Source organism: Calonectris borealis, chromosome 15 (assembly GCF_964195595.1).
Source record: "Calonectris borealis chromosome 15, bCalBor7.hap1.2, whole genome shotgun sequence".
Taxonomy (NCBI): Eukaryota; Metazoa; Chordata; class Aves; order Procellariiformes; family Procellariidae; genus Calonectris; species Calonectris borealis.
Genome location: NC_134326.1, coordinates 11,539,979 through 11,563,819, shown reverse-complemented (window position 1 = coordinate 11,563,819; position 23,841 = coordinate 11,539,979). Strand labels below are relative to the sequence as shown.

General features: G+C 40.2%; 1 protein-coding gene across 2 annotated transcripts; it reads right to left on the bottom strand.

The window, feature by feature from the left end:
* Positions 1–204: 204 nt before the first annotated feature.
* G3BP1 (G3BP stress granule assembly factor 1) lies at positions 205–23,637 on the bottom strand. Of its 2 annotated transcripts, none has more exons than XM_075164223.1 (12): positions 23,477–23,637; positions 10,177–10,290; positions 8,821–8,902; positions 8,275–8,448; positions 7,355–7,445; positions 6,755–6,848; positions 6,170–6,374; positions 5,295–5,396; positions 4,550–4,661; positions 4,000–4,125; positions 3,782–3,912; positions 205–1,286 (listed from the first exon to the last, which is right to left on the bottom strand). In XM_075164223.1, the coding sequence occupies exons 2-12, from the start codon at positions 10,269–10,271 to the stop codon at positions 1,080–1,082; spliced, it is 1,419 nt and encodes a 472-aa protein (XP_075020324.1). In that variant the 5' UTR covers positions 10,272–10,290; positions 23,477–23,637; the 3' UTR covers positions 205–1,079. The 2 variants fall into 2 exon arrangements, with proteins under 2 accessions (XP_075020324.1, XP_075020325.1); XM_075164224.1 differs by having other exon boundaries at positions 3,782–3,891.
* Between the last annotated feature and the right edge of the window lie 204 nt (positions 23,638–23,841).

The following is a 23,841-nucleotide window of genomic DNA, read 5'->3' as shown; positions in this document are numbered from 1 at the left end:
ACATTTGTCATGGGGCCTGCCCAGCCTCAAATCAAAGTTATTAAATTCTGCATCCAAAAAGTACTTGTTTTCAATTATTTAAATGCAGCCAAACTGATGAACAGAAGGTGTTAAAAACTTCAGCTATAATCACCTCTACCTAGTAAACCTAGTGACTGAAGGAAGAACCTCTTCCCCTTCGAAAAACTCCAAAATACTCTTGACTTGATAAAGCAAATCTAGACCTTTTTTATTTTTATTTTTTTTTTTTAAACAATTTGCCAAGACTGGAATGAGAGATAAATAGAAGGCACAACAATTTTGCTTTTTTTATACAAATACAAACTAAACATGAAAAAAACTCCCTATTTCAATAAAAAATTTCACAAGTTCAGGAAAAGTGTTTTAAGAGTCAAGTTCTAGACATTTAAAACCTATCCCACAATCCAAAATTTTGAAGTGGTAAAACAGTAGTTTGAATTCTTTTCCGTGATCATGTATCAAAAGAAAAAAGATTCTACGGATACCCATTATTCCACTTTTACAGCGCCACAAAGAGAAAGGTGAATGTCAATTTTTCAAGTGGCAGTATCTCCGGACCAGAGGATGTTCGTATGACCCTAAAAGGATATATCAATAGTTTTGTTTTTCTGCCCATGAAATACTTGCCAAGTACTATGTTTTCCTACGGGCTCTTGAACGCATGCACGTGAAATATTATTCCACTGACTGAAATGCACCCAAATTCAGTAGAAAGGGGGGAGAAAAAAGAAAAAGAAAAAAAATAGAGACATTCCTTTAGGAAAGACCACTGGTACCAAAAAAATCCAGTCCGTAAGTTTGAGGTGAACAAGAAAATTCAGTTCTTTTCTTTTTAAAATCCACTTTTCCTAAAATGTTGTTCCACAAAGCTGGAATCTGGGACAAGGACTAGAAAAAAAAAAATCACAAAACCATAACACAAACAAAAAGGGGCCAAAATAGTATCAAACGTAGCAGTCTATAACAGGCTAGGGCCACATTCCAAGATACCCAAGGCTGAAATTCACAAATCTGCAGGAAAAAGGGTTTGCGCCACCATGTCAACATCCATGATTCATTCACTGGCGTTGCCCGATCCCCCTTCCAGCTCCAAATCCTGGCTTCTGGGACATTCCTCCACGTGGAGGCCCTCGAATCCCACCTCCCAGCCCCCCACGAGTGCCTCCAGGTCCACGTGGTCTGTTATCTCTGCGGTCACCCTCCCTGGCAGCTCGTGTTTTCTTCTCCTCCACATTCAGGCGCACCTCTCCCCTGAACATGATGGGCTGCAACAAAAGCAGAAAAGGTTCTTTCATTAATGACTCTCCAGTAACTCTTCAACATCAAAGCAGATTTCTGCAACTTTGTCTCATATCCTCCTCTCCATGAAAGCAAATTAAAGTGTCTTATGATTGGTTACTACAAAATGGTGATAGTCAAACTATGCATCCAGACTTATGCTTTACCAGAGAAGATATTAAAAAAAAAAATGATGTGAAAGAGTGACACTTGAAAAGCAAGCTCAGACTTAACACTGAGCATTCTGACACCTTTTAGAAAAGGAATTGAACTATTAACAGTAACCTACTTTCGTTAATATGTGGCTATTCACAGTCTGTCACCATCCAGAGTCCCAGCTGATTTTTCTTACGGCATGAAGAATGTCAGATCCTCTCTACCACCTTGCTATACAGGCCAGTGAAGTCTTTCACTTAGGTCAAGCTCAATTTTTTAGAATTGCAGTGACAAGTGGTCACTTGATTGGGAAGCCTCACTGAAGCAAGAACAGAGAGGAGCAGGACTGCAATATCATGCAAACCTCACTCCAGACAAAAAGTTGAAGTCTGCAAGAATCCAAGAACTACAGGAATAAGGACTCACTTGTTTCAAATTATTCCTGCAGTTGCATAGCAAACAAGAAAGTGAAAAATATGATCCATCATCGGCACAGGCACAATGCTTTCTCATCAAATGGAAAGACTAGCCATTCACTTCTACTGAACTGACTGTAGAACAGACCTAAGGATGAAGGATATTGCCCTCCTCTAGACATGAGCTGTACTGGACAAAAAGATCACGGCATCATGTTACAGCCTTATTACCAACTCCAGTGTAAACTCCAACATTTCACATCAGGCAGCAGACATCAGATTCAGCTTCACTGGCTAACAGTCTACCAAAGCCTTTTAACATCATTCATAGCAAAGCTTATCCTGAAAAAAGTCCTGCTGTTTCAGGACATATGTTTGCTCAAAGCACTGGGCCCATTTGCAAAACAATTCACACAGGGGATACCACAATCAGAATTTAGTGCTGTTCAAAGCAGGGTGGATGTGTTAAACTGCTTTTACAGGACTTAAGTCTATTAAAAAAAAACTTACTTCAGAAAACAATGCCCATCCATTATAAATTTAAGTATTTACATGGGCTTGCAGAAAAGCTATTTTGCATACACCAACTTTGAAAGCTTATTACACATCCAAAGTTTAAGTTGGAAGCCAGCATCCATTCTCTTCTCTGGCTCCAGTTAACACAGAGTGGCACAGTTGAACAAGTAAACAAGGCCACAAATCCCTCAGCTGAGTGTGCCTTTGGCATTCCCTGGACATGAAGTTTGGCACTCAGCTCTTAGCTACCTCTCCCACTGCAAGAGTGAACACTTCTAGTTTGTTTCAGCAAAAACTCAAACATGCAAGTTTAAGTCACTGCTGAAGGTGTTCACATATTGCGTGCAGCTAAGAAATGGCTTAAGGACCCACTGTCACTGTACTACTTGTTACCACACCAATTCAGGCCAAAGTTAACCAGATTTACTCAACCTACTTTTAGCACTGGTTTCAAATCACCTTTGTGATTTGAACCTAAACCTAAAGTGTTAGACTTTATCCTAGACCACATTAGAACTGCTCAGCCCACGATAATAGGAAAGCACTTAAGGAAGCAGCTCTCTATCAGCATTCTGATCTTGAATCACCAGCTCCCTGCAAGAGCTTCTAGGGCTGCTGGGCTTCATATGCACTAACTCATCAAGCATTGCCACAAATGCTGTTGGCGTCCCACAGCTAAAGATGTCTAACCACATGAAATATCCCAAACTCAGACCAAATCTCAAGGCTTAAAAATCTGCACGCAAGCTACCTTTCAATTTAAGAACAGAAATATGCTGCCAATACTGCTGTACAGTAAGGAGTAAAGAAGAAAGGATGTCCCTGCCTGGTGAAAAGCTAGGTTGTAAGCAAGCACACTGCACAGCTGTTATGGTGCATCCAGATTCATTGCCTATCACCACACTGTACAGTCATGGGGTGCACATTTTGCATTAGCAATCACTAACAAGCTGAGCAGGTACCTCCTGCTTTTGTTAGCAGAAATTCTTTTCAACCTGCACACTAGTATAGCTTCTCCCTTTTACTCTCTTCGACAAACAAGGTTCTACTTGTCCACAGGGTCAGACTCTCTCTATCTTGCCTTCTTTAAAGCTTTTTACCTGCTTCCTGTGTGGAGCTCAGCAACTTCACATTGGAAAAAGGCTCTATAATGAATAAATTCATGTTCACCTAAGTTGTTACAAGCTACTTCGGTGACAAAAGATTCAATCTGTACAAATGCTGCACAAGTCTTGGTAATAGGAGAGAAAGACATCCCACCTACATTAAAGGTGCTTAAGAAACGGCAAAGGGACCAAGAAAGGGACCAAGTAGAATCTTTTCTTGTTAGAGTAATCTGAAAAACATCGCCTGTTATTAACAGACCAAAAACCACTGACTAGAAGTTTATTTACCCTGCTACTAAGGATCTTCTGAACTGGTTCAGGATCATCAAACACCACAAACCCAAAATTGGGGAGCTTTCCACCACTGTTGATGCGGAGTTCAACAACATTGCCATAGCCTGCAAGAGAAAAGCCAAGTTCTTGGGTCATATATTAGAATGCTCTGTTGACCACGCTTATGGCTGCAACCCCCAAACCCTGAGAGTACAGCAAAGCAACTAACTTACTTTGGAAAAAGTCTTTAAGCTCAGTTTTATCCACATCATGGGGAAGGTTCCCAACAAACAGCTGATGACTGTCTGGATATCTCACAATCCGTCTAGTTTCCACATCACCTTGTTCACCCTCACGAACTTGAACAGAAAAGTAAAACTGGTTTAAAAAAAAGGCTAGTCCCCGCAACAAACAAAAAACAAGCCCTGGTCAGAATTAGCACTTTATAAAAGAATCAGAATTCACACTCTATTTATCCATTCATGTATAAAAAAAAGCATTCTACACTAACAAGGTTTGTAACTATCTGCTTTTTATCACCTGACTGAAGCCAAACACTTGAGTAGAAACCTAGATACTTCCACAGAATGCTAGTGAAATTCAGCTCTAAAGCTTGCCAGACATTCAGACCAAGATAATCTAAAATAACCATATCCGCAAAAGTAGAAATCATTTACTTACTGACAAAATTAATGAGATTTTAAAAGCTTTAATCATCGTATTACTTCCCCAAAACCATCAAATAGCAGAAAACCACAGTTTACTCTTTGTAGCTTCTCTTACTTGGTCTAGGACCCCTCTGTGGTGGGATGCTTGTTCGTTGCTCCCTCACTCGCTGATCCCTCTGAGGTCTCTGAGGTGGGGTCTGAGATTCAGGCTTTGCCTCAGGGCGGGGCTGTATAATTCAAGAAGGAGTTAACAGGAAAGAATCAGACATAACAGTAGAGTTCAGCTTTTAAGAGCTTATTTTATCAACAACTTGATAGTAACTTGAAAATTCAGGAAAAAATCATAGTTCTTTCCACATGTGACTAAAATGCATGTTAGCTCATGTTGGGTTATATGCTAAAAGCAAACATGTCACTTGACTGAGTCAGAATTTCAAAGTCACCCCATTCACAGTTATACACAATAAAGTGTGTCTGCCCAAAGCGCAGTGGCAGTTACACAGCTAGACTGTATTACATAAGCTCACTCATGACAAAACCTCATTCATGAATAGGCAGTGGAAAAATAATTAGGAAAGTTGCCTCTCTTCTTAAGAGGGTGCAATCATTTTAGATGGCATATACGTCCAGCACTCACATGAACATTCTCCGTTTTTGCTCCATGAGAAACAATTCCTTTTCAACCCAAAAGCCAAGGAATAACATTTTTATGAAGTCTATCATGAAACATTGAATTTGAAAGCCTTTGGAGTCTCTGAGAATTCAGATCATAAGCAAGTAGATTTCACCATATTTTTTCCCACCTCAGTTTACTGTCAGTCAGTTTAGCACTTAAACTTCTCTAGGTGCTGGATTCCTACCTGTGAGACTGGTACTTTCACAACATGAGGTGGTATTCCTGATACTGGCACAGCTCCACTGGGAGGAAGGTTCTTACTGGTTACTGATGCCCAGGAAAATGTCTAAAAAAAAAAAGACTGTAACTCAACTCCAGATGCTTTTATCTTTCTGAAACACATTCTGGATAGTACAGCTAACATACACAGGATAATAGTAACAAATTTTAACCTGTACTTGAAATTCTGGATCCAGCCACTAGCAGTTTTCCCACAGCTTCCTTCATATCATTTCAATTCAAAAAGACTTAGTGTAATGGCAATGGAGTCACACTTCCACCCTATTTCTAAATTCTACAGAGTTGAAATAGGACACAGCAGTTGCCTAAGACCAAGTATCACATCAAGGTTAACCAAAGTATTGGTTTCCTGAGTACCCATTTGTCCACTTTTGCCTCCCTTAATACTGAAGAGTGAGAAAAATCCCCAGGTAGAAATAAAGTCACATTTCACCCATTTTCCTGATTCAGCATGTTGGTTGCAGTCTGTTCAGAATTTCAGAAGCTCTGTTTATAAACAAAAAATCTGAACCTCTCACTGGTGCCACAGTTCCCACACCTACCAAATATATAAACCCTTACCTTAGCTCCCGCTATTTTAACCAACTAGTTACTAGCTAGAATTTCAACTACCTCTTATTGTAAAGGAACTAATGGGAAGGAGGCAACTGGTCACGAGAAGAGTAATTTGGGCAGGGTGGAAATTACAAAGCATTTAAACACTTCTAATTCCAGGTATTTTTCCTTCTTGCCAGAGAGAGGGGATCATGCTCTGTAAAACAGAGTCAAACATACTGATGAAACCACCACATAACAGAAAAGAGCCATCACTGTCATTACCCTGGAGTCCTCTTGCACTACGGGAGCTGGATCAGCAGGAGCTGGAGAAGGACTCTTTTCCACAGTCTCTTCTGGAGCTGTCTCCTCTAATACCGGCTCAGATTTTTCTTCCTGCACCTCTGGTTCAGGTTCCTGTTCAGGTTCCGGCTCTGGCTCAGGCTCTGCCTCTGCAGCTGTCTCTTCCAGGTGTTCTTCAATGTCATTGCTATTAGACAGCACCACAAAAAGAAAGAAGAGGTGGTATTATATTTAATTCTATTACTGGGTGGTAAGGAACGCTACTTGTCCCACACAGAAGTCAGGCACATCACATTCGAGGGGAAGAAGGCTAATCTGTCTAAATAAGGCCACATTGCACAAGGATCCAAGTTTTGCATTGTTACACAGCAGCAAAAGCATTACATCTACTGAAAATCCAGAGTCTCTGCGTTCAGCATAACAGCACTTTGGTTTCAGCTGCCCAATAAACAGAAATCTTTTGACTGTTAAAGAGGAAAATCATGAGTAGCAATACATTCATTTGACCTGTTCTACAGGCAGCCTGTATTACACAACATCTGACTTCATCTAGTAAGATATTATTACCTGACAGCCTGCTCATAATAAGCACTAGTATCATCAGGAACAGCCTCAGGTGTCTGCTGTCTTTCTTCAGGTTCCTCCCCTTCCTCCTCTGATTCTAAATGAAGTTAGAAAAGGAAAAAATACACGACACACATCTTTAGTACTCGGTTCCAATGCAAGGCATCTTCCACAACACGCAGGTGAAGTCTCTGCTGAAGAGCACACGGGAAGCACTATCAAGATGTGACATGGAACAGACAGTTCCTTATACTTCTGCTATCACTTCGGTTACCCAGTTTTGACCAAAGTCAAACAACATGTTCCAAATACTTCAGAGAAGCAGATTTATAGCCTACAAATCTGACTGCGACTGCTCAAATAAGTCTTACAGTTCTTTTAATAGAAAAAGAATATACCAGAAAAATAACAATCATCTGCATGTCACAACTCCTTGCTGGAGTGCAAGGAAGCTACAGGCAAGGAAAAAACCTAGAAGAACATGAAGCGTAATGCTGATCTGCCTTCTCCAGCAAGATGATTTCCTCCAGTCTGGAAATGGAGTGTTGGTATAGGCCCAGAAACAAATACCAGTAGAACCATCCAAAAATTCCTGCTACTTACCCTCTGGAGGCTCAGTGTCAGAGTCACCAAAAACCTCATCTTGGTAACGGAAGATATCATTGTGGACATAAAACTTGTTTGCAACAGAACCCTAGAAGCAAATCAAAGGGAGGAACCGATTTAATTACATCAGTTGCAGTAATGTAAAAACTGAAATAATGAGAAAACAAGAACAAATTGAGCAAATCATCCTTGCCACATAAGGTTAATCCAAACTCGCCTCCTTCAAGAAAATGTGTGTTATTCAGGGGAAAAAAGACGCATCATACTAGCAAGTCAAGTATGCATGGAACAATGGGGAAAAAAATCGTATTAGTGCTTTTAATTCCAATAGCTCACAACACTAAAAAGTAGGAGCGAGAACTTTCTGGGGTCTAAAGTATCAATTCTTAGCTCCAAGTCAAACTGAAAAATAAAGTGATCTTGCAGTACTCCTTTTTTTCACTATCATTTTCAATTATGTGAACTGTTTTGTTCAAAAAAAGGTGTCTATTTAAAAAGCCACCTCAAATGCTAAGTCAGCACTTTATACAACAAGAAAGTCTGGAACTCATGTCTTCAAACAACAGGAAGTGTTTTCCTCTTTCTACTAGTTCTTTTCAGTAAGAGGAGCAGTTCCTGGGAGGGTAAATCAAAGATAAAATAACTTTAAAATCCTGAAGAAAAAAATATGCATTGCACATAGCATGGCCAAAAGTTAGGATATTTACAACTGTAATTATGATATCCAAGATTAACATATGACCACACAGAAGCAGTGTAATTTCCTAAGGAATCTACAGAACATTACTGCTGAATTTTGTGGCAAACGAACTTCCCAGTCTAACCCTGCAGATTCCAACACTGAACCAGACAGGCCTCATTAATCCTGACATGGTATTAGAAGCACTGTAACAACACTAGCACTCAATACAGCGTACCTCCGGTGCAAGTACAAATGTTTGCATGAATCTGCGCACGGGCTGCATGTTATTGGAGAGCTCTCCCATCACCTGGACTACAACACCATCATTGAGAGTAGCATGAGCGTCCACATGACGAATCTTTGTGTGGCAATCCTTGAAGTTTAATGACAGCACCTTCTTGTGGATATCCTATGAGAGAACGGTATACAGGTTACACCATAGAAGCCATTTCTGCTAAGTTAGCTTTCAAAGAAAGCAAAAACATAAAACAGTTTCAGAATATATTCCCTGACTCTAGAGAGGAAGCTTGGCAGCATCTTTAAGTTTGCTTTGCAAGCAATGTTACATTATTAACTTTAATAAAGGAAGCATATCTTGCCTAATTATTGCTGTTTACAGTTACACAGTTCCCCCCAGTTTTTTGGGGTTTTGTTTGTTTGTTTTTTAACAGAAAGCACTTGGACAAAGGAGAATGAATCACAGCTGGATACGTGTCTCTCCTCCACCACAAAGGTGGCAAAAAAGAAGGAAACAACTGTAAGGTTTTTTTTAAGTACTTACAGATTGCCCGTAGACTGCATCAGCTGGTTTTCCATTGGAATCCAAGCCACCATGGACATAGGAAGAGTTCTTTCCATAAAATCTGTTGGAAAGAAATATTTTAACACTAAGCTTTGTTATGTACGAACATTGAGCCTCTACATTAGAGTGCACTATGAATAATATACTCTCAAGCAAGTTTTCTGTTTGAATTATTGGAATACAGCCATACAATTCCATAGTCCTGCTAGAGACTTGGGGGTGGACAGGTTTTGATCAAAGGGGAAAATGCAAAGTTCTCCTGTGTAAGCTGCAGCGTTTAGATATGTCAGATACCCAAGCACTAACAGCCAAAACCAAAGTCTCATAGGAGTTAGATGATCCAATCCCATTCTATCCTTTCTGTACAAGGCCCCTAAAGCAACATAGTACCCTGAACACCCAGGGTGCTGAAGGCTTCCCCTCAAGTTCTAGTTCAAAGCTTGAGCAAGGAGCAATGGTACTTTTTTTGTTCATCTGCAGTAAAGAAAGTACTGCAGGTAAATCTTCCATTTTATAACTGAAAGGTTACAAGCTAAAATGTCATAAACCTCATGGGACTGCATTCTGCCAGCAGATAAAACTGAATTCCATGGCACATTGTAAACTTTCCTCTGATCCAAATGGACGAGGTCAGCTGTCCACCTAAGTGCAGAAATACTCTGAATAAGTGTTCCTGAGATCGGAAGATAGAAGGCTTTGGAAATTATTTGTCTAGCTACTCAAACCACAGCAAAACAAAGCATATCTTCAAAAATGAGGTTAGTTCTAGCAATGTAGGATACCTGTCAAATCAAACAGGACTAATTTGTTTAGACAACAGATTGCAGTTTGCTGCAAATTCATAATTCCTCTGATTTTCCTTTAAGAAAGAGCTGCTGGTATGACTGAGACATACCAATATACAAGCATACAGTATTTTCAATGTTTTTCCTCTAGTCAAGCGGCATTGTATCAAGACAAACTAAAGAAATGCTTAACTAAATAACATTTATCCAACTTTCATTCATATTGATTACAACTAGCAGTAGCAAGCAACACACTTTTGATTTACATTTTTTCTTCTTTTTTTGCTTAGAATACATGTACAGCAGCATTTCAGTGACAACCAGAACACAGATATTTAAAGATTTCCTGTAATCTTTATTATCCATGTTTTAACGCAGCTGATCAAAACTGAAAGCAAACTACACCCAGAGTCTGCCTTGAGTAAATCAGTTTTTTAAATGTCTAAATTCAGCAAGCCAAAATGTGGTAATAAGCTTATTCACCAATTTTAACATACAAATTAAGAAATTCACACAGAAAAACAGATCATAAAGTGAAGCGGAGCTTTACCTGTGCAAATAGTCAGGTGCTTGGTTCAGCAGAGTATAGTACTGCCTCACGAATTCCCGCCCGACCAGCAGGGGACTTGGCTTCTCCATCACCATTTCTTTGGTCAACTGAAAACTATGGAAAAATCAAAAGCTCCATAAAACATGAGCATTTCACATTGCTGTTCACACACTGATAGCATAAGCCACATACTCACAGTGGAAAGCACGCACCAAAAACCATTAGCCGTTTTACCACAGTAAGCAGTTTAACCAATATGTTTTCAGAGTCATCACTCTTTGGTGCTGAGGAGAGGACTGCTGGGTACCAAACCAGCGATGGGAGAGGCTGCATGGGCAAGGAAGATTACCTCATAACATGCCAGCATTTAATCATCCTGCATAACCTCAGTAAAAAGCAGGTGGCAAGCAAGTATGGTTCTTCAAGAGGATTTGCTAGGTGGCTAAGTCATTTACAGTCGATCCAAGTTCTACTTACCTCACTTGACTTCACAATCAGAATTAAGAGTCAGATGTTCTAAGGCAAAGCCTGTGCTACTGTATTAAGGGTATTTTTAAAAGATCAGAACAAGTCCAATCTATTTTTATCAGCAGCACAGCATTCCTCGCTTGTGAGTAACAAGTGGTGTAGAAGAATATCGGATTATATTAAAATTACTATGCTACAAACAAATGCATGGTACTCTTCCCTTGCTTCCACCAAACTCGGCAAGTCACCTCTCACTTAAATCCAGAAAACCACCCAAATGAAGAGTACCACCCATACCTAGGCCCAGGGACAAACCTTCTACCCAATTTCCATGGATCTGTAAGTAACAAAGAGAAAGTCTTCGCAGGTAATTACACAATATATGTTCAGTCCAGGTCAGTCAAAACCAAAGCACATTCCTGTGTTTCCTTCCTTTCGAATACTCATACACACTGTTCAAACTCATACAAAATAGGTTCAAACTGGTAGGGAAAAACACCGATACCAGAGCATATTCTTGCTACCTAATACAGAATCAAAAACAGATTTTCTGCTTCATACTCAATTACACCAACAGGTAGCAGAACGAGTCCTTATCAGACAGTTTTGCTGTCGATGTATCACAGACTACATATGATAGCCAATTTTCCTGCAACTATTCAGGCCCTGTAGTGCTGACAGTGAAAGCCAGTGAAAGTGCTATCTGCAGTGAGTCAAGCAGATGTTATCCAAAAGGGCATTGAAAGACCACATTTAGCAGCTGAAAGAAATTTCTCCCCATTATTGACCCCCAATCCCTTCCCCTACACAACACCTTCCCAAACACACGGTATGCAAATGCAATATGCACATACTTCAGGTGTGTCGTGCAAATCAAAACCAATACACTACTAACTTGAGCCCTCTAAAAAGCAATTCAGGAGTCATCATTTACTTATCTGCTTTTATTTAAAAAAGGAAGTCAAACTAAGTAGTTCTCTAGGACAGACTAATCCAGATGGAGTCTGCAGAATTCATACCTAGGCAGTTACATTAGGACAAGCTTTCTCTTGTCCCTATACGTAACAGCATCCTGTATCCTGGGTAAACAGAGTTGCTCACAACTATCCTCTGAACAAAGCAGGGGGGAAGAAAAACAGACTGCCTCTCCCAAGTACTTGTACTAAGCCTTGTTCCAGTTCATCAAAGGATCTTGTATGACACTTTCATTACATTTACTGAATTTCAGAGAAGTAGTCCTTTAAATGCTAAGAATTGACAACAGACTATAGCTTCAAAAGACAGAGGTGACCTACCAGGTTAGTGTTATTACGGTGACAGTTTCAAATGTACACCATATATAGGCCTGCAAAGGAAGTTACAGCCACACTGCTGGATGTACCAGGAATGCAAAACAGAAGCTTCAAACCCCAAAGAGAAGAACATACAAAAAAGACAACATGGAAGGCGGTATTTTGGATAAAGCTAAGTCCAAATCAACATGGCAAATTTCTTGTATCTTAAACTGCGGTCTAACACCCAATGTACTGTAATCAAAAGACACAAGGCAATGTTCATCCATACTGGCAAAACATACAGATAATATATTTGAGGATGTGATCACACCTAAACTGCCAGCAGTGGTCAGTATGCGGAGATACAGTATGCAAATACCTACCCTGGCAGGTATGCGGTTTAAGGTTCAAACCAGAAGATTAACTAGAATATGACAACAAAAATCGCTACAGTGTTGCATACACTGATGTGTTTTGCTCTGCTTTTAACACAACCCCATACCCACACTTTTTTCACTTTGTAAGTTTAAGAATAAAATAAATGCAAAGTCTACCCATGCTATTTTTTAAATGCACTTTTTGTAAGTTTAAATACAGGGGAGAAAGATCTGATAGGCTGCAGAGGATGCGTACACACGAGCACCTGCTCCTTCAGTAAGAAGCGTGGGTATCACCACCATATAAGGAAATTTTACTTACATGTTAACGTGCAGAAAGGATAAGACCAAACATGACTTAGAACTGAAAAAGGCTTTTCAATACATTCAGAAGTTTTCAGTTGTTTGAGGATATTTTCAAGAGCTAACCATGCAGAAAGAAGTGATACTCCATGGTTGGATCTGGCCCACAGAAGTGCTCACATTCTACAGACCGCTTTCATTTTAGGAAGTTCCCAGTTATCTGTGGTTTTGAAGAAGCCTTTGAATTGTAAGCATAATGTATTACGGATACAGATGTCCAAGACTGAGCACAGTCTGAAATGACAAAAACCTTAAAGATATAAACTTTTTTGCCTTCTAGTGCATATTAAATTAGATGCCCACAAAATATTATCAGATGATAAGAAAAACACACCACAGGTAAAGTAAGGCTAAATTGTGGGTACCACTGCTGATTTCCTCATTTAATTTTGTTTCCTGTCAAGCACTTGTGAAGCTCTATCATTACAAAGGGAAGGACAACCCTAAAGCAGTGGGAGTAAAAATGGCAGACAGACAAGACCTTCACTTTTAGATCCAGCTGGCTTAACTGACAATGCAAGACTTAACTGCTCCACAACAGTTAAAAAACTTGCCTCTGTGCTGTGAGTTTACAATTAGAAAAGCAGTCTTACCATATCCCCCACAAACACTGTTTGAGTATTACAAGAGCTCTACATAAAAGAGCATACACATGTTGCTGCTTCACTCTTTTCCTTTTTTCCTTTTTGGCGGCTAGGGGGAAGGTGCAGGGGGTGCATTTAATTTCTCTGTAAAGACTAGTTTCCCCTGGAATTCAAGCTTATTCCTATAAATGTCAATAGGCAGGTTTTCTACTCAATTCTGTTAAGTGCTGAATCAGGTTCTTTTGATAATTATTTTCAACTGCTACTAGAATATGAATGTACAAAGCTTGACCTCCTCACATAATGGTACACTGTTACCTGTAGCACTCAAATCTCAACAGCTTATGCACCAAAAGCTCTTTCAGATTTCTCTTCTTCACTGAAAGAGTCCTCACCTGTATTAACCCACTAGCATGTCATAGAACCATAGAATAGTTTGGGTTGGAAGGTACCTTTAAAGGTCATCTAGTCCAACCCCGCTGCAATGAGCAGCATCTTCAATGATGTTCTGAGCTGTCGCAATGCTGTACTGAGGACGTACTGAAAGTAAAGTGGCTTGTGCTGATTATGTCTGTCATATTTACGTGCTAAAAATCAAAGGACTTCCCTACTGCTAAGAGTGGAAAAAAAAACCTATCAGAACTAACTCTTAACATGGAAAGAGGAATAGCGGAGTGCTCATTAAGCTGATCTGAAAAGAAATGGGAAAAACCTTTACATGACCTAATCAGAGGACAACAACAATCTGTTTTTACTCCTGCTGCACCTGCTGCTACACTGCCAGTTGCCATCTGTTCTTGTTCTCCCGTCAGCACAACCTGAGTGATAGAAGCCAAGCATCTCCAGAGAGAATATTTGCTCCCAACCACTCATGAGCAATTCATTACTCCACTATTCCTTGACCCAAGAATAATTGCAAATATTTTACACTGCATTTCTACTGCACAAAGCATAACAGTACCAAATGCTTGAACTGTCACTATGTTACTCCTGATAGAAGCTTATCCACACATTTTTGTGTCAATTGAGATAATGATGAAAGGGTGAAAATTGACAGGGAAAGCTGAAAATCAGATGATTTAAGATTCATTCATAAACATGCATTCATATTACCCCATATATGTAAAACAAATTGAATAATTCAAATTATAACAAATATACTAGAACAATTCTGCAACATAACTGAGACCTTTCCTTAAGCCAAGAGACTTACGGGAAGACAAATACCTCCTTTACAGTGGTTATCACCTGGCTGGTGGAAAATTCCACCATCTGTTACAATGCTCCTACTTGGCAGAAAATCAATGCTAGGCACTGAATTTCTAAAGTACGGTTATGTAAATTAGAGCCATTTATGTAAATTCTGATTAGCAAATTTAGATTTAGGTCCACAAAACCTATTAGCATATTAGTGTTCAGAGGAATAGTAGACTCAAAGAACACCTAATAGCTAGCATAGGTTAGTATTTTCTCACCAAATTGCTGCACAGTGAAAGTGAACTAACCATTGCTGTCTCAACTCAATATTTTTTTTTTTAAATCAGACAAGGCATTTAGTCTGACTCTTGTTTCTACTAGACTTCCTACACATAACAAAAATCTCTCTAATGTACATCATACAATGTTCAGGCTCTCAGGACAACCAGTGACTGCAGAACCCACTTAGTCTGATGTAACAAGCCAGAGGACCAGATTCCATTGAAATAAAACTTGCAGGTCAAAAAATCCCAAACTTCACTTCCTAAAGTGTGTGGCAATTTTAAACATCTTCTGTCAAGAAAAATGTCAGTACTAACAGAAAGACAAGTCAAAATTTACATTAAAGCATATTCCAAACAGGCCACAGTTTGTTTTTAACATTATCCTTGTGCTTTTGTTCTATGGCATCTTCATTTCCATATTTTTGACTTGCATTTCAACACAAGAAACAGTCTCAAAAAAATCCAAAGTTACTACAACGCATTATAGTTCTGTTTGATTGGAATATTACACAGCAGATATCTCTTTTGGCTATTCATGTGCTATATTGATACTACATTCCTACCCATCTCTACAAATTGGTAGAGTTTATAAAGTACCAAAACAGTCACGTTGCCCCCCCATCCTTTTAATTACAGGTTTAACCGACCAAGATATTCTTACAGAGCTGTTACACTGTTTCCAACAACCTAATCAGCTTCTGTGAAATATGATTCAGATCTTTCATTGCTACAACTTTACCTCTAACTATACAAAAACAACTCTGACAGTATGATTGATATGTTACCCAGATGAAGATATTTTTCCCCTCGAAACCAGAATGTCAAACTTTTCATGCAACTCTACTCCCTCATTTTGATATCAATTAATTCCTTAACATAAAAAGGCTTTTTGAAAACTTAAACACCCAGAAAAGAGGTGTCCATATCTAAGCCCATCACACTACAAAACTGGCAAACAGCAATTTTGCTGGGCATTAAAGATCTGGTCAATAGTTAATAGGATTGCATAATTAAGTGTCATTTGGGATTTCTCCAAGTTGCTTAGCAACAGGTGAGCATGTTCAAAGCCACAAATCATTTATCTATATGGAATAACCAGCACTAAAATAGCCAGTACAAAAAAAATCATGAAGAAAACTCCTAATATGCCTCCAACAGGTATGATATAGATTAGAACTTAAACAACAAAAGCAAAACAATTCCAGTTAATTCCAACTCTCCATACATTTTACATGACTAGTATCCGCCAGTGCTGCTGACTAAGCAAAAAAAGAGAAGCTGGTACCTGTGTGAACTATGATACAAAACATTACAGACTGAACAATGAAACACAAACAAGCTAAACTTGCATCACTAGGCAAATTCCAGTGCCCATCTCAACTGGGAATTTATATCGTTACACCAGCTTGCTCTTAGGTAGGAAGAGTAATGTAAACCTTCTCAAGGAAATGCATATTTAAAACACTACAAGATACCAGATACTGGTAGATGGACTGAGATGTGAGATACCCTTCCTATTTTAATACAGCCTTAACTATCTGAGGGGAACAAAAAAAAAAAAAAAACAACATACCACAAAAACCACCCAGTTGTTGACCCCAAGTCTAAATTATGAAGTGCTGAAAAAGCATCCCAAATAGGTGGGCAACCTAAGTCTCAAAACTCTAATCTCTTTTAAAAAATGGGTCTCATTACTTGCCTCCCACTGGACGCAAAAGTAGACAATGTCACAGGGAACAGTGCCACAGCAACACAGCCTGCATTTTATACAGAAGCCATTACAGACAATTGCCTGCCTGCAACCAGTTCAGCTTTTCTGTATTTTGACAGATTCGGAGGGAAAGTATTCTGTTTGAAAGAAGTTATCTTAAAGGTAGCACTATTTGACAAGAGGCAAAACACTTGGAAGCCAGAGCCTGAAAGCTGAGTGATGGGATAACTTATCCAATGAATAATGAATATTTGAAGATCAAATTGGAACAAGTTGTGAGGTTACCAGCATTCAACTATTACTAGTATCTTCTGGAAACATTAAGATAGTCCATAAGATACACGTATTCACTAGGAACTTGCAGAAGCAGGCACTCCCCAACCAAGATCAGAGCAGTGTGAGGTGCTAGATATATCATGCAAACAGAGGAGCCTTTATTAATAATCTTTAAAACCAACACCTAATAAAATGTGGATCTGGATCCTCAAACTTAACACAGCCGTTTCTCCATTCACTGCAGCGACTAGTGTCTACTGATGACAACCACGCAACCTACAAAGACAGGCAGTGCCTAAGTTCATAGGGTACTGAGGTGTTACAAGGAGCTGGGTCCTAAAAAAAAAAAAATCATGCAGCAACCAGAATGCTGCATCCTTGAGCAAACAGCTTTCTCTGTGCTTAATTATCCTGCAAAAGGGCAGAGCAATACCTGAACCCCTTTCTGAAGCTCTTTGAGACATACTGATGAGGGACACTATAGAAAAGCTAGACATTACACCAACATATAGAATCATAGAATAGAATCATAGAACAGTTTGGGTTGGAAGGGACCTTTAAAGGGCATCCTAGTCCAACCCCGCTGCCGTGGGCAGGGTCATCTTCAACTAAATCAGGTTGCTCAGAGCCCCGTCCAACCTGACCTTGAATGTTTCCAGGGATGGTGTATCTACCACTTCTCTGGGCAACCTGTTCCAGTGTTTCACCACCATATGGATAAGAAAAATCAAATTAAAAGCTTAACTATTTTCTAACCAAAGTATCCAAGCAATCAATCCAAATTTAAGCGCAAGAAAAACATTTTCATTACAAGATTAAAAAATAATTCAGAATTACATTCAACACTGCCCATGCTAGTACTGAAAAACCCCTCTGCTTGCCAATGGCAGATGGGAAGCCTTACTCAGCAGCACTACACAGCCCTTTAAACACTGTAAGAATACAAATAAACAAACCATGAATTGCTGCAGAAAAGCTGTCATTCTAGAAGTCAGCCTGTGTTTTTGCTAACAAATCTAAGTGTGATCCACAAGTTGATGGATATGATGGAGTCTGCCAGTTTGTAGACAAAATTCAGTGTTTCTTGTATTGTTCAGCTCTGCCAAGCAAGAGAGACGAACTGAAGATTTCTACTGCTATTATTCAGAATCTAAAAGAACAGTGACCATTTCAGAGAAATATGATTTCTTGAGCACTAAGCCTAAAAGCAGATAAACAAAATACAAAGACGACTACCTAAAGCGTAAGTTAAGCTAGTTGAGAACAGCATCTATACCTGCACAGTAAGGAATGTTCATCTGGGGAAGGAAAAAGATACTAGATACTATTCCTATAGTTAGGAGCATAAAGGTCCACCTACTGTCCAAATACAAACCTCAAATTAAAGGGAGATATTTGTTTAAAAGGGGAGGAAAAAAAAAATCTTAAAGATCTGGTATTAAAGGTAAGTGATTTCACAAGAGTTTCTCACCAATTCGTTTTTCTTGGATTCTCCCCTCAAAACACTTTGCCTTCCCTGAGTGCCGGGCCTATTTTGGTGTGGATTTAGGGGGTTTTTGTTTTGGGTTTGGGGTTTTTTTTTCCCTTTCTTCCTTTTCAAAGCTGTCTCAATTGGCTTCCAATTTTCTACTTTGTATCACACAATCATCACTTCTATTCAGCAACACAAAAACTAGTGATACAAAGAGAGGGAGGATAGCATTTCTGCAGAAGCAACATAAGCATTTGAGTCCTTGCTTAGAATTAGCAACAAGAAACAGGTTTTATTAATATTTGTAACAGCTGCCTTATGCCCATGACCCAGCAAGGGTCACCTTTCAGTAGCCAAATATCTGGAGTTCACTTTTAGACAGCAGCTAAGGTATTTAGCATTACTTTTTGGAAAGTTCTGATCTACTGTGTCACAGGAGAAAAATACTCAAACTTAGAAGATAGATATCTAAGTTATTTCTTACGTTACAAACAGATCAGCACACCAAGTTTCACATGCAGTTCATTACTTACTTTTGTTTTAATAATGTACACTATAGATTTATGATAGGGCAAGTGAAATGTTTGTCTTCTGTCCTCAGATGTCTCAATATGGCTTTGCATCTCTTAACATGTCACCAGAAGTTTCCTACTCATTACACAAAGGAGATACGGAGTAGGCAAGGTGGAAGCTCTAGAACTAAACACACAAATTTAAGTTCCTATTACCTAAGCTTTATTGCCTAAAAACAACAAAAAAAATACTGAAGCACCAAATCAGACATCTTGATCTCTGGTACTTCCAGATGTCCAAAAGGCAAGAAGAGAGCCCTGGATTGAGAGCTACTTTGCTAAATTCCTCCAGTGGCAGGAGTCTGCCATTAAAAACAGACCTGCACACAGTCTCAGAAGTACAACCTGAAGCTCAATCACTATTTGGGGATTTTTCATGAGACAACTTCACCTGCCATAGGACTTGCCATACAGGTCAGTCAATATTTTTATTTTTAAAGGCCATATAGACAATTTGATCATCCTCCAACAACAGCTGCCCCCACGACAGTCACATAGTCTGTACATGCACTAATTCCTTTGAATTCCTCTGTGCATTTCCAGAAGTAGAGTTCTCAATTGCTGAGAAGCTGTATCAGGCATGTTAGGTAAACAGCTCCAAAATGAATGGAACATGCCTCATCCCCTCTCCTTTTTATACTAGAACAGTTCTGGACGCTCCTCATACCCTGCTTCAGTTTGATAGAGAAAAGCTAGAAATAATCTTGCCACTGAAAAAAAGTTAAGCAAGGCTGCTGTAGAGGGACCTGATGAAACATTAAGATAAGATGATCTGCCCTGAGCCTAACTAGTAACACTTCATATCATCACAAAAAGATAGCTATGTTGCATTTAGCATTACAGAAAAAAAAAAAAGGCCCTTGTGATTTGACAGAAGTACAAAGGGAACTCCTCTTGAAAATCTGAGTTCTCTCAAAACTCAAAGCCTTGAGAATTCACAGAAATATTCCTACACTATTTTTAATAATCCTAAATCAGATTCTCCTAAACAGGCTCTCTCCTACACCTGGGTGAAGGACTGTCTCATTTCTAGCTGGACCTACTCCAACCTCATTTACCCTATAATTAGAAGTAATGTTTTTCTGTAAAATTACGTTTTTAACCATGCAAATTTCATCCTAAAGGGTAGCAGGATAGTGCTAGTCTGAATGGTTTGTTTACTCATTTTTTAAATGAAAAATAACAGTCAGCTTTATGCCTATACTGCTCTCCAGACTGCTTCACGATAAAGTAGCTACTTAGAGTCTATGATTTTGCCATTAGAACAGGTTTTGTTTTGACATCCAAGAGCTGCTCCAACAACTCGATAAAGTTGGCAGCAGGTCCAGTCTTCTTCTCTTAGGTCTGCAATTTTTCCACTTGGCTCCACTGCAGCTTCTTAAAGTAAAATAAGCAGTCAGAAAAGGCAGATTAGAACACCTAGCTACACAGACATTACAGTAAAATTCAAGCTCATTCCCACTTGGATTAAAATCACCAGGATTAAGATTTAACAAAAGATCTTCTGCGTGTCAAGCAACAGATACCTGTAAAGAGAGTCAACTCTTTCACCTCTACCCATTTTAGCCACAAAAGACTCTTAGCCTTCATATATAGACTGGATCCTAGCACTTAAGACTGATCCTTCATGGCATTGTTAGACACTTAAAAACAAAACAGAAAGTCAGCCCAGTAGCAGTCATAAGTGACACGAGAAAACAGTACAGGGCAATGCAGAAGAAAATGGAGGATGGTGACCAGCATTTTAGAATGCAGTATTTCACATTTGCCTCAGCAAGGAATCAGGTTCATAACAGATTATTTGTACATAAGTGACAGCTCACAATCTTCTAACTCTGAAAGCAGTACTCCACCAGCTATGTCTTTCTGGAAGAGGTCCAGACTTAATATAGCAAAACTAGGACCTCAGACCAGTATAATATTGACTATCTGCAAAGTTTTAGCGGTTCCTTTAGAATAGCTGAAGATTAGACTTCTAAATTGTTTTTTTTAATTACTCAATGAAGTAGCTTAAGCTTATCAAGTCTATTAGCAGTTTCAGCAAGAAGTTAATAATTACTTCTGGATATTTTACATAGGCATTTGTAAAGAAGTATCCAGTCTTCTAGACAAAACTATCACTTTCACCTTTGGTTTGTTTCAAGCACAGCAGACTACAGCCAGCATAACAACAAGCACCACCCTGCCAGAGCCCTGCTGTACTTTGATTTCCTCTTTGATTCTTCATTCATCATGTTACTTAGTCAGACAAAAAGGCCCAGGTTCTAATGCTAAAAACTAGAATAATCAATTCAAAGTTATGCTAACCTGATGAGTGCTCTCTCAACAAGTACTACTACTGTTATGAACAGAAATATCAATACGTACTTATAGTAACACTGTCTTTGCTTTATTTTACTTTCATTAAAAAGTGTTCCTCTGTATACGTTCGCCTTACAATGTGCAAGGCGAAAAAGAAAACACTAGTCTTCTGAAGCAACAAAGAGCTTGCTGTTTCATCAGGTGCATAAAGATTTCATGTTCAAAATTAAGATATTCAAACTTAGAGTATCATCAGTTCAACACAATTGATGCTGTTGTGCCAGCAGCAAAATGAACGGTACAGCAGTGGTCTTATAGTTACAGTACAAACAAGTCTTGTATGCTTTTGTTGCTTCTTAGACTGCAGATGCAAAGAATCCCTACAGAAGATCCTGATGTTTACACTTGACCCACATACACAAAGGAAATCTTATCCACCAGGTCTTCTACCTTAACTTTAATTATGTTTTCTAGCCTTCAACTTAAGGAGTTCACACTTAAGAGAATACAACCTAGCAAAAAAAAAAAAAAGGCAGTTGCCTAATTCACACAAGTCAAGAACTGGAGACCACTATTTAGCATTCGATGTATACAAGATTCTTTTTAAAAGGAGACTTTAAAAGAAAATTTACACTTAAAAATAAGGTATACATTTGCAAGAGTTCCAATGTTGATTTGGTTCTTTTTCTAACAGATTTTGTACAGTTACACTTTCTAGCGTGTTTTACCACTGCCTTTCAGGCAAATTAGTTCCTGGAACATGTGATGCTATCAAAAAAGTTGGGAGATCTTCATCATAAAGATGCTCTGTGACTATAAGGATATAAGACCTTAAGCATGTAAATACTTACGGCTAGCCTTCAATTTAGCTATATGTTCTATCCACTAAGCTTTTTTTTTTTCCTAAAGCTAGACTCACAACTTCACAACATTAAGTATACTGAGTGAAACACCCCAGGAAAACGTGAGTTCAGTTCACAGGATGTGAACATCCTACCACCAGTATCAGAGAAGTATCACAGAACTATCTTTTTAGCAAAATCATTAGGCTTATTATTTACAGAGAGGGAATAAAAGTGAAAGCTTGATCAAAGGGAAGATTTCAAAAAAGGTTTGAAATGCAGTTTTTGCGTGTCAACTTCTGCACTCCCTTCTCTTTACAACACCAATCTAAAAAGTCTTGTTAGCTAAAAACAATCCAACAAACACACACCACATTTTATGGCACCTGGAAGCCTTAGCTTTCAGAGCTTGATAGCAGTGTCCACATTTCCTAATGCTGTCACTCCTGGCTGTGAGAGCACAGGCTAGACAAAAATAGCATACACTGGAAACATGGCGGCTTGCTGCAAATGCTGCTTTCAACCAATTGTGAAAACAAAAAATACCATTTTCTTTCTAAAGAATATTTACTATATCCTCACAACCCTTAACATAAAAGGTCACCAGGTAAGCCCGTTAAGAATTAACAACACATGAGATCATCCAGATGAAGACTAAAATGTACCTGAAAGATGTATGGAAGCCTTTTCTCTGGTTTTTCTCCAGCAAGTGTATCTAGGGCCTTACAAAAGTCTTCATACAAGCACTACTTCGCATTTAAATCTTGGCTTAATCTCAGATCCAGCCAAGGTCATGCGGTAAGTCAGGGTAAGATACATGCTCTCCTGCTGCTCGAATTATGACTCCCTTCATCTATAAAGTTAGAGCAAGGGAGACACCTACGATCCGATACACCGGTACGGACGACCTCGCTATGTAGGCGCCCATTATTACTCCCTCAACCTACAGCTGCAACCGACTATTGAAAGGGGCTGTCTCAGCTACGCGCCAGGCTTTGGGTCGCCTCATACCTAACCCCCACCCCGCTCAGAAAAAAAACAGCGGATGAAAAAACACCGGAGCCCGTAAAGCCGAGAACAAAGCTCGCGGCTCCACATCTCCACTGGCACAATGAAGGCCCGTGAACAGCCGATTCCCCCCACCTCCTCCCCCCCCGCGAATAACACTCCCTCCTCAGTAACTGCTTGCCGAGCAGCGCACCATTGTACCCCGCTCCCGCCTCGGAAGCCTCTGAGGGCGCCGCGGGACCAGGAGGTTCCTCCCGCCCGAGGGCCCCGCTCCAGAGCCCCACAGGGGGCTGCGAGAGCCCGTCCACGGGCTCGGACGGGAGGGCGCTCGCCACAAAGCGCCGCCGGGACCGGGCGGGCCCCGCGCGCGGGACCAGGACAGCGAGAACTGCCTCGGCGCCGGGAACGCGGGGACGCACCGGCAGCCCCCCTCCCCCAATAGACCGCGGCCTACCGCAGGGGGGGGAGGGGGCCGCCTCAGGCCAGGCCCGCTGCGTGCGGCCCGCAGCCGTCCCCGGGAGGACATGACCCCGCCGGTTGCTCCCGCTGCGGCCGCAGGCCCTCCCCCTCACCTGCGGGCGGAGCGGGACGGGAGCGGGAGGCGTCGCTTCACCACAAGCCTGCCCGGCGGACGAGAAGCACCTCACGCAACGGCGTGCTCTGCCGCCGGCTAGATATATCCGGCGCGCAGCCTACCCCAACGGGAGCCGGCTGAGCCAATCAGAGAAAGGCGGTCGCCTTCACTCGGATGCTAATTGGCCCACAGCGGGAAAAGAGGCGAGCGGATAGCTGAGAGGCAGCTCAGTCTACCAACCATGCAGCCTGGCTCCGCGGCGCAGTAAGAGAGAACGACACCTAGCAGAACCAATGGGCGGTAGCACTCCCGCTGTGGGGGTGGGACGAGACCTGATAGCGTTCCTCTTTAGCCAATAGGACG

Excerpts from the sequence above, each read along its gene's own strand:
- G3BP1 (XM_075164223.1), bottom strand. The coding sequence starts at position 10,271 with ATGGTGATGGAGAAGCCAAGTCCCCTGCTGGTCGGGCGGGAATTCGTG. Across the intron at positions 5,397-6,169 it reads TAGTGCAAGAGGACTCCAGG|ACATTTTCCTGGGCATCAGT; the intron begins GTAATGACAGTG and ends TTTTTTTTTTAG. Across the intron at positions 1,287-3,781 it reads AGAAGATCCTTAGTAGCAGG|CCCATCATGTTCAGGGGAGA; the intron begins GTAAATAAACTT and ends CTTTTGTTGCAG.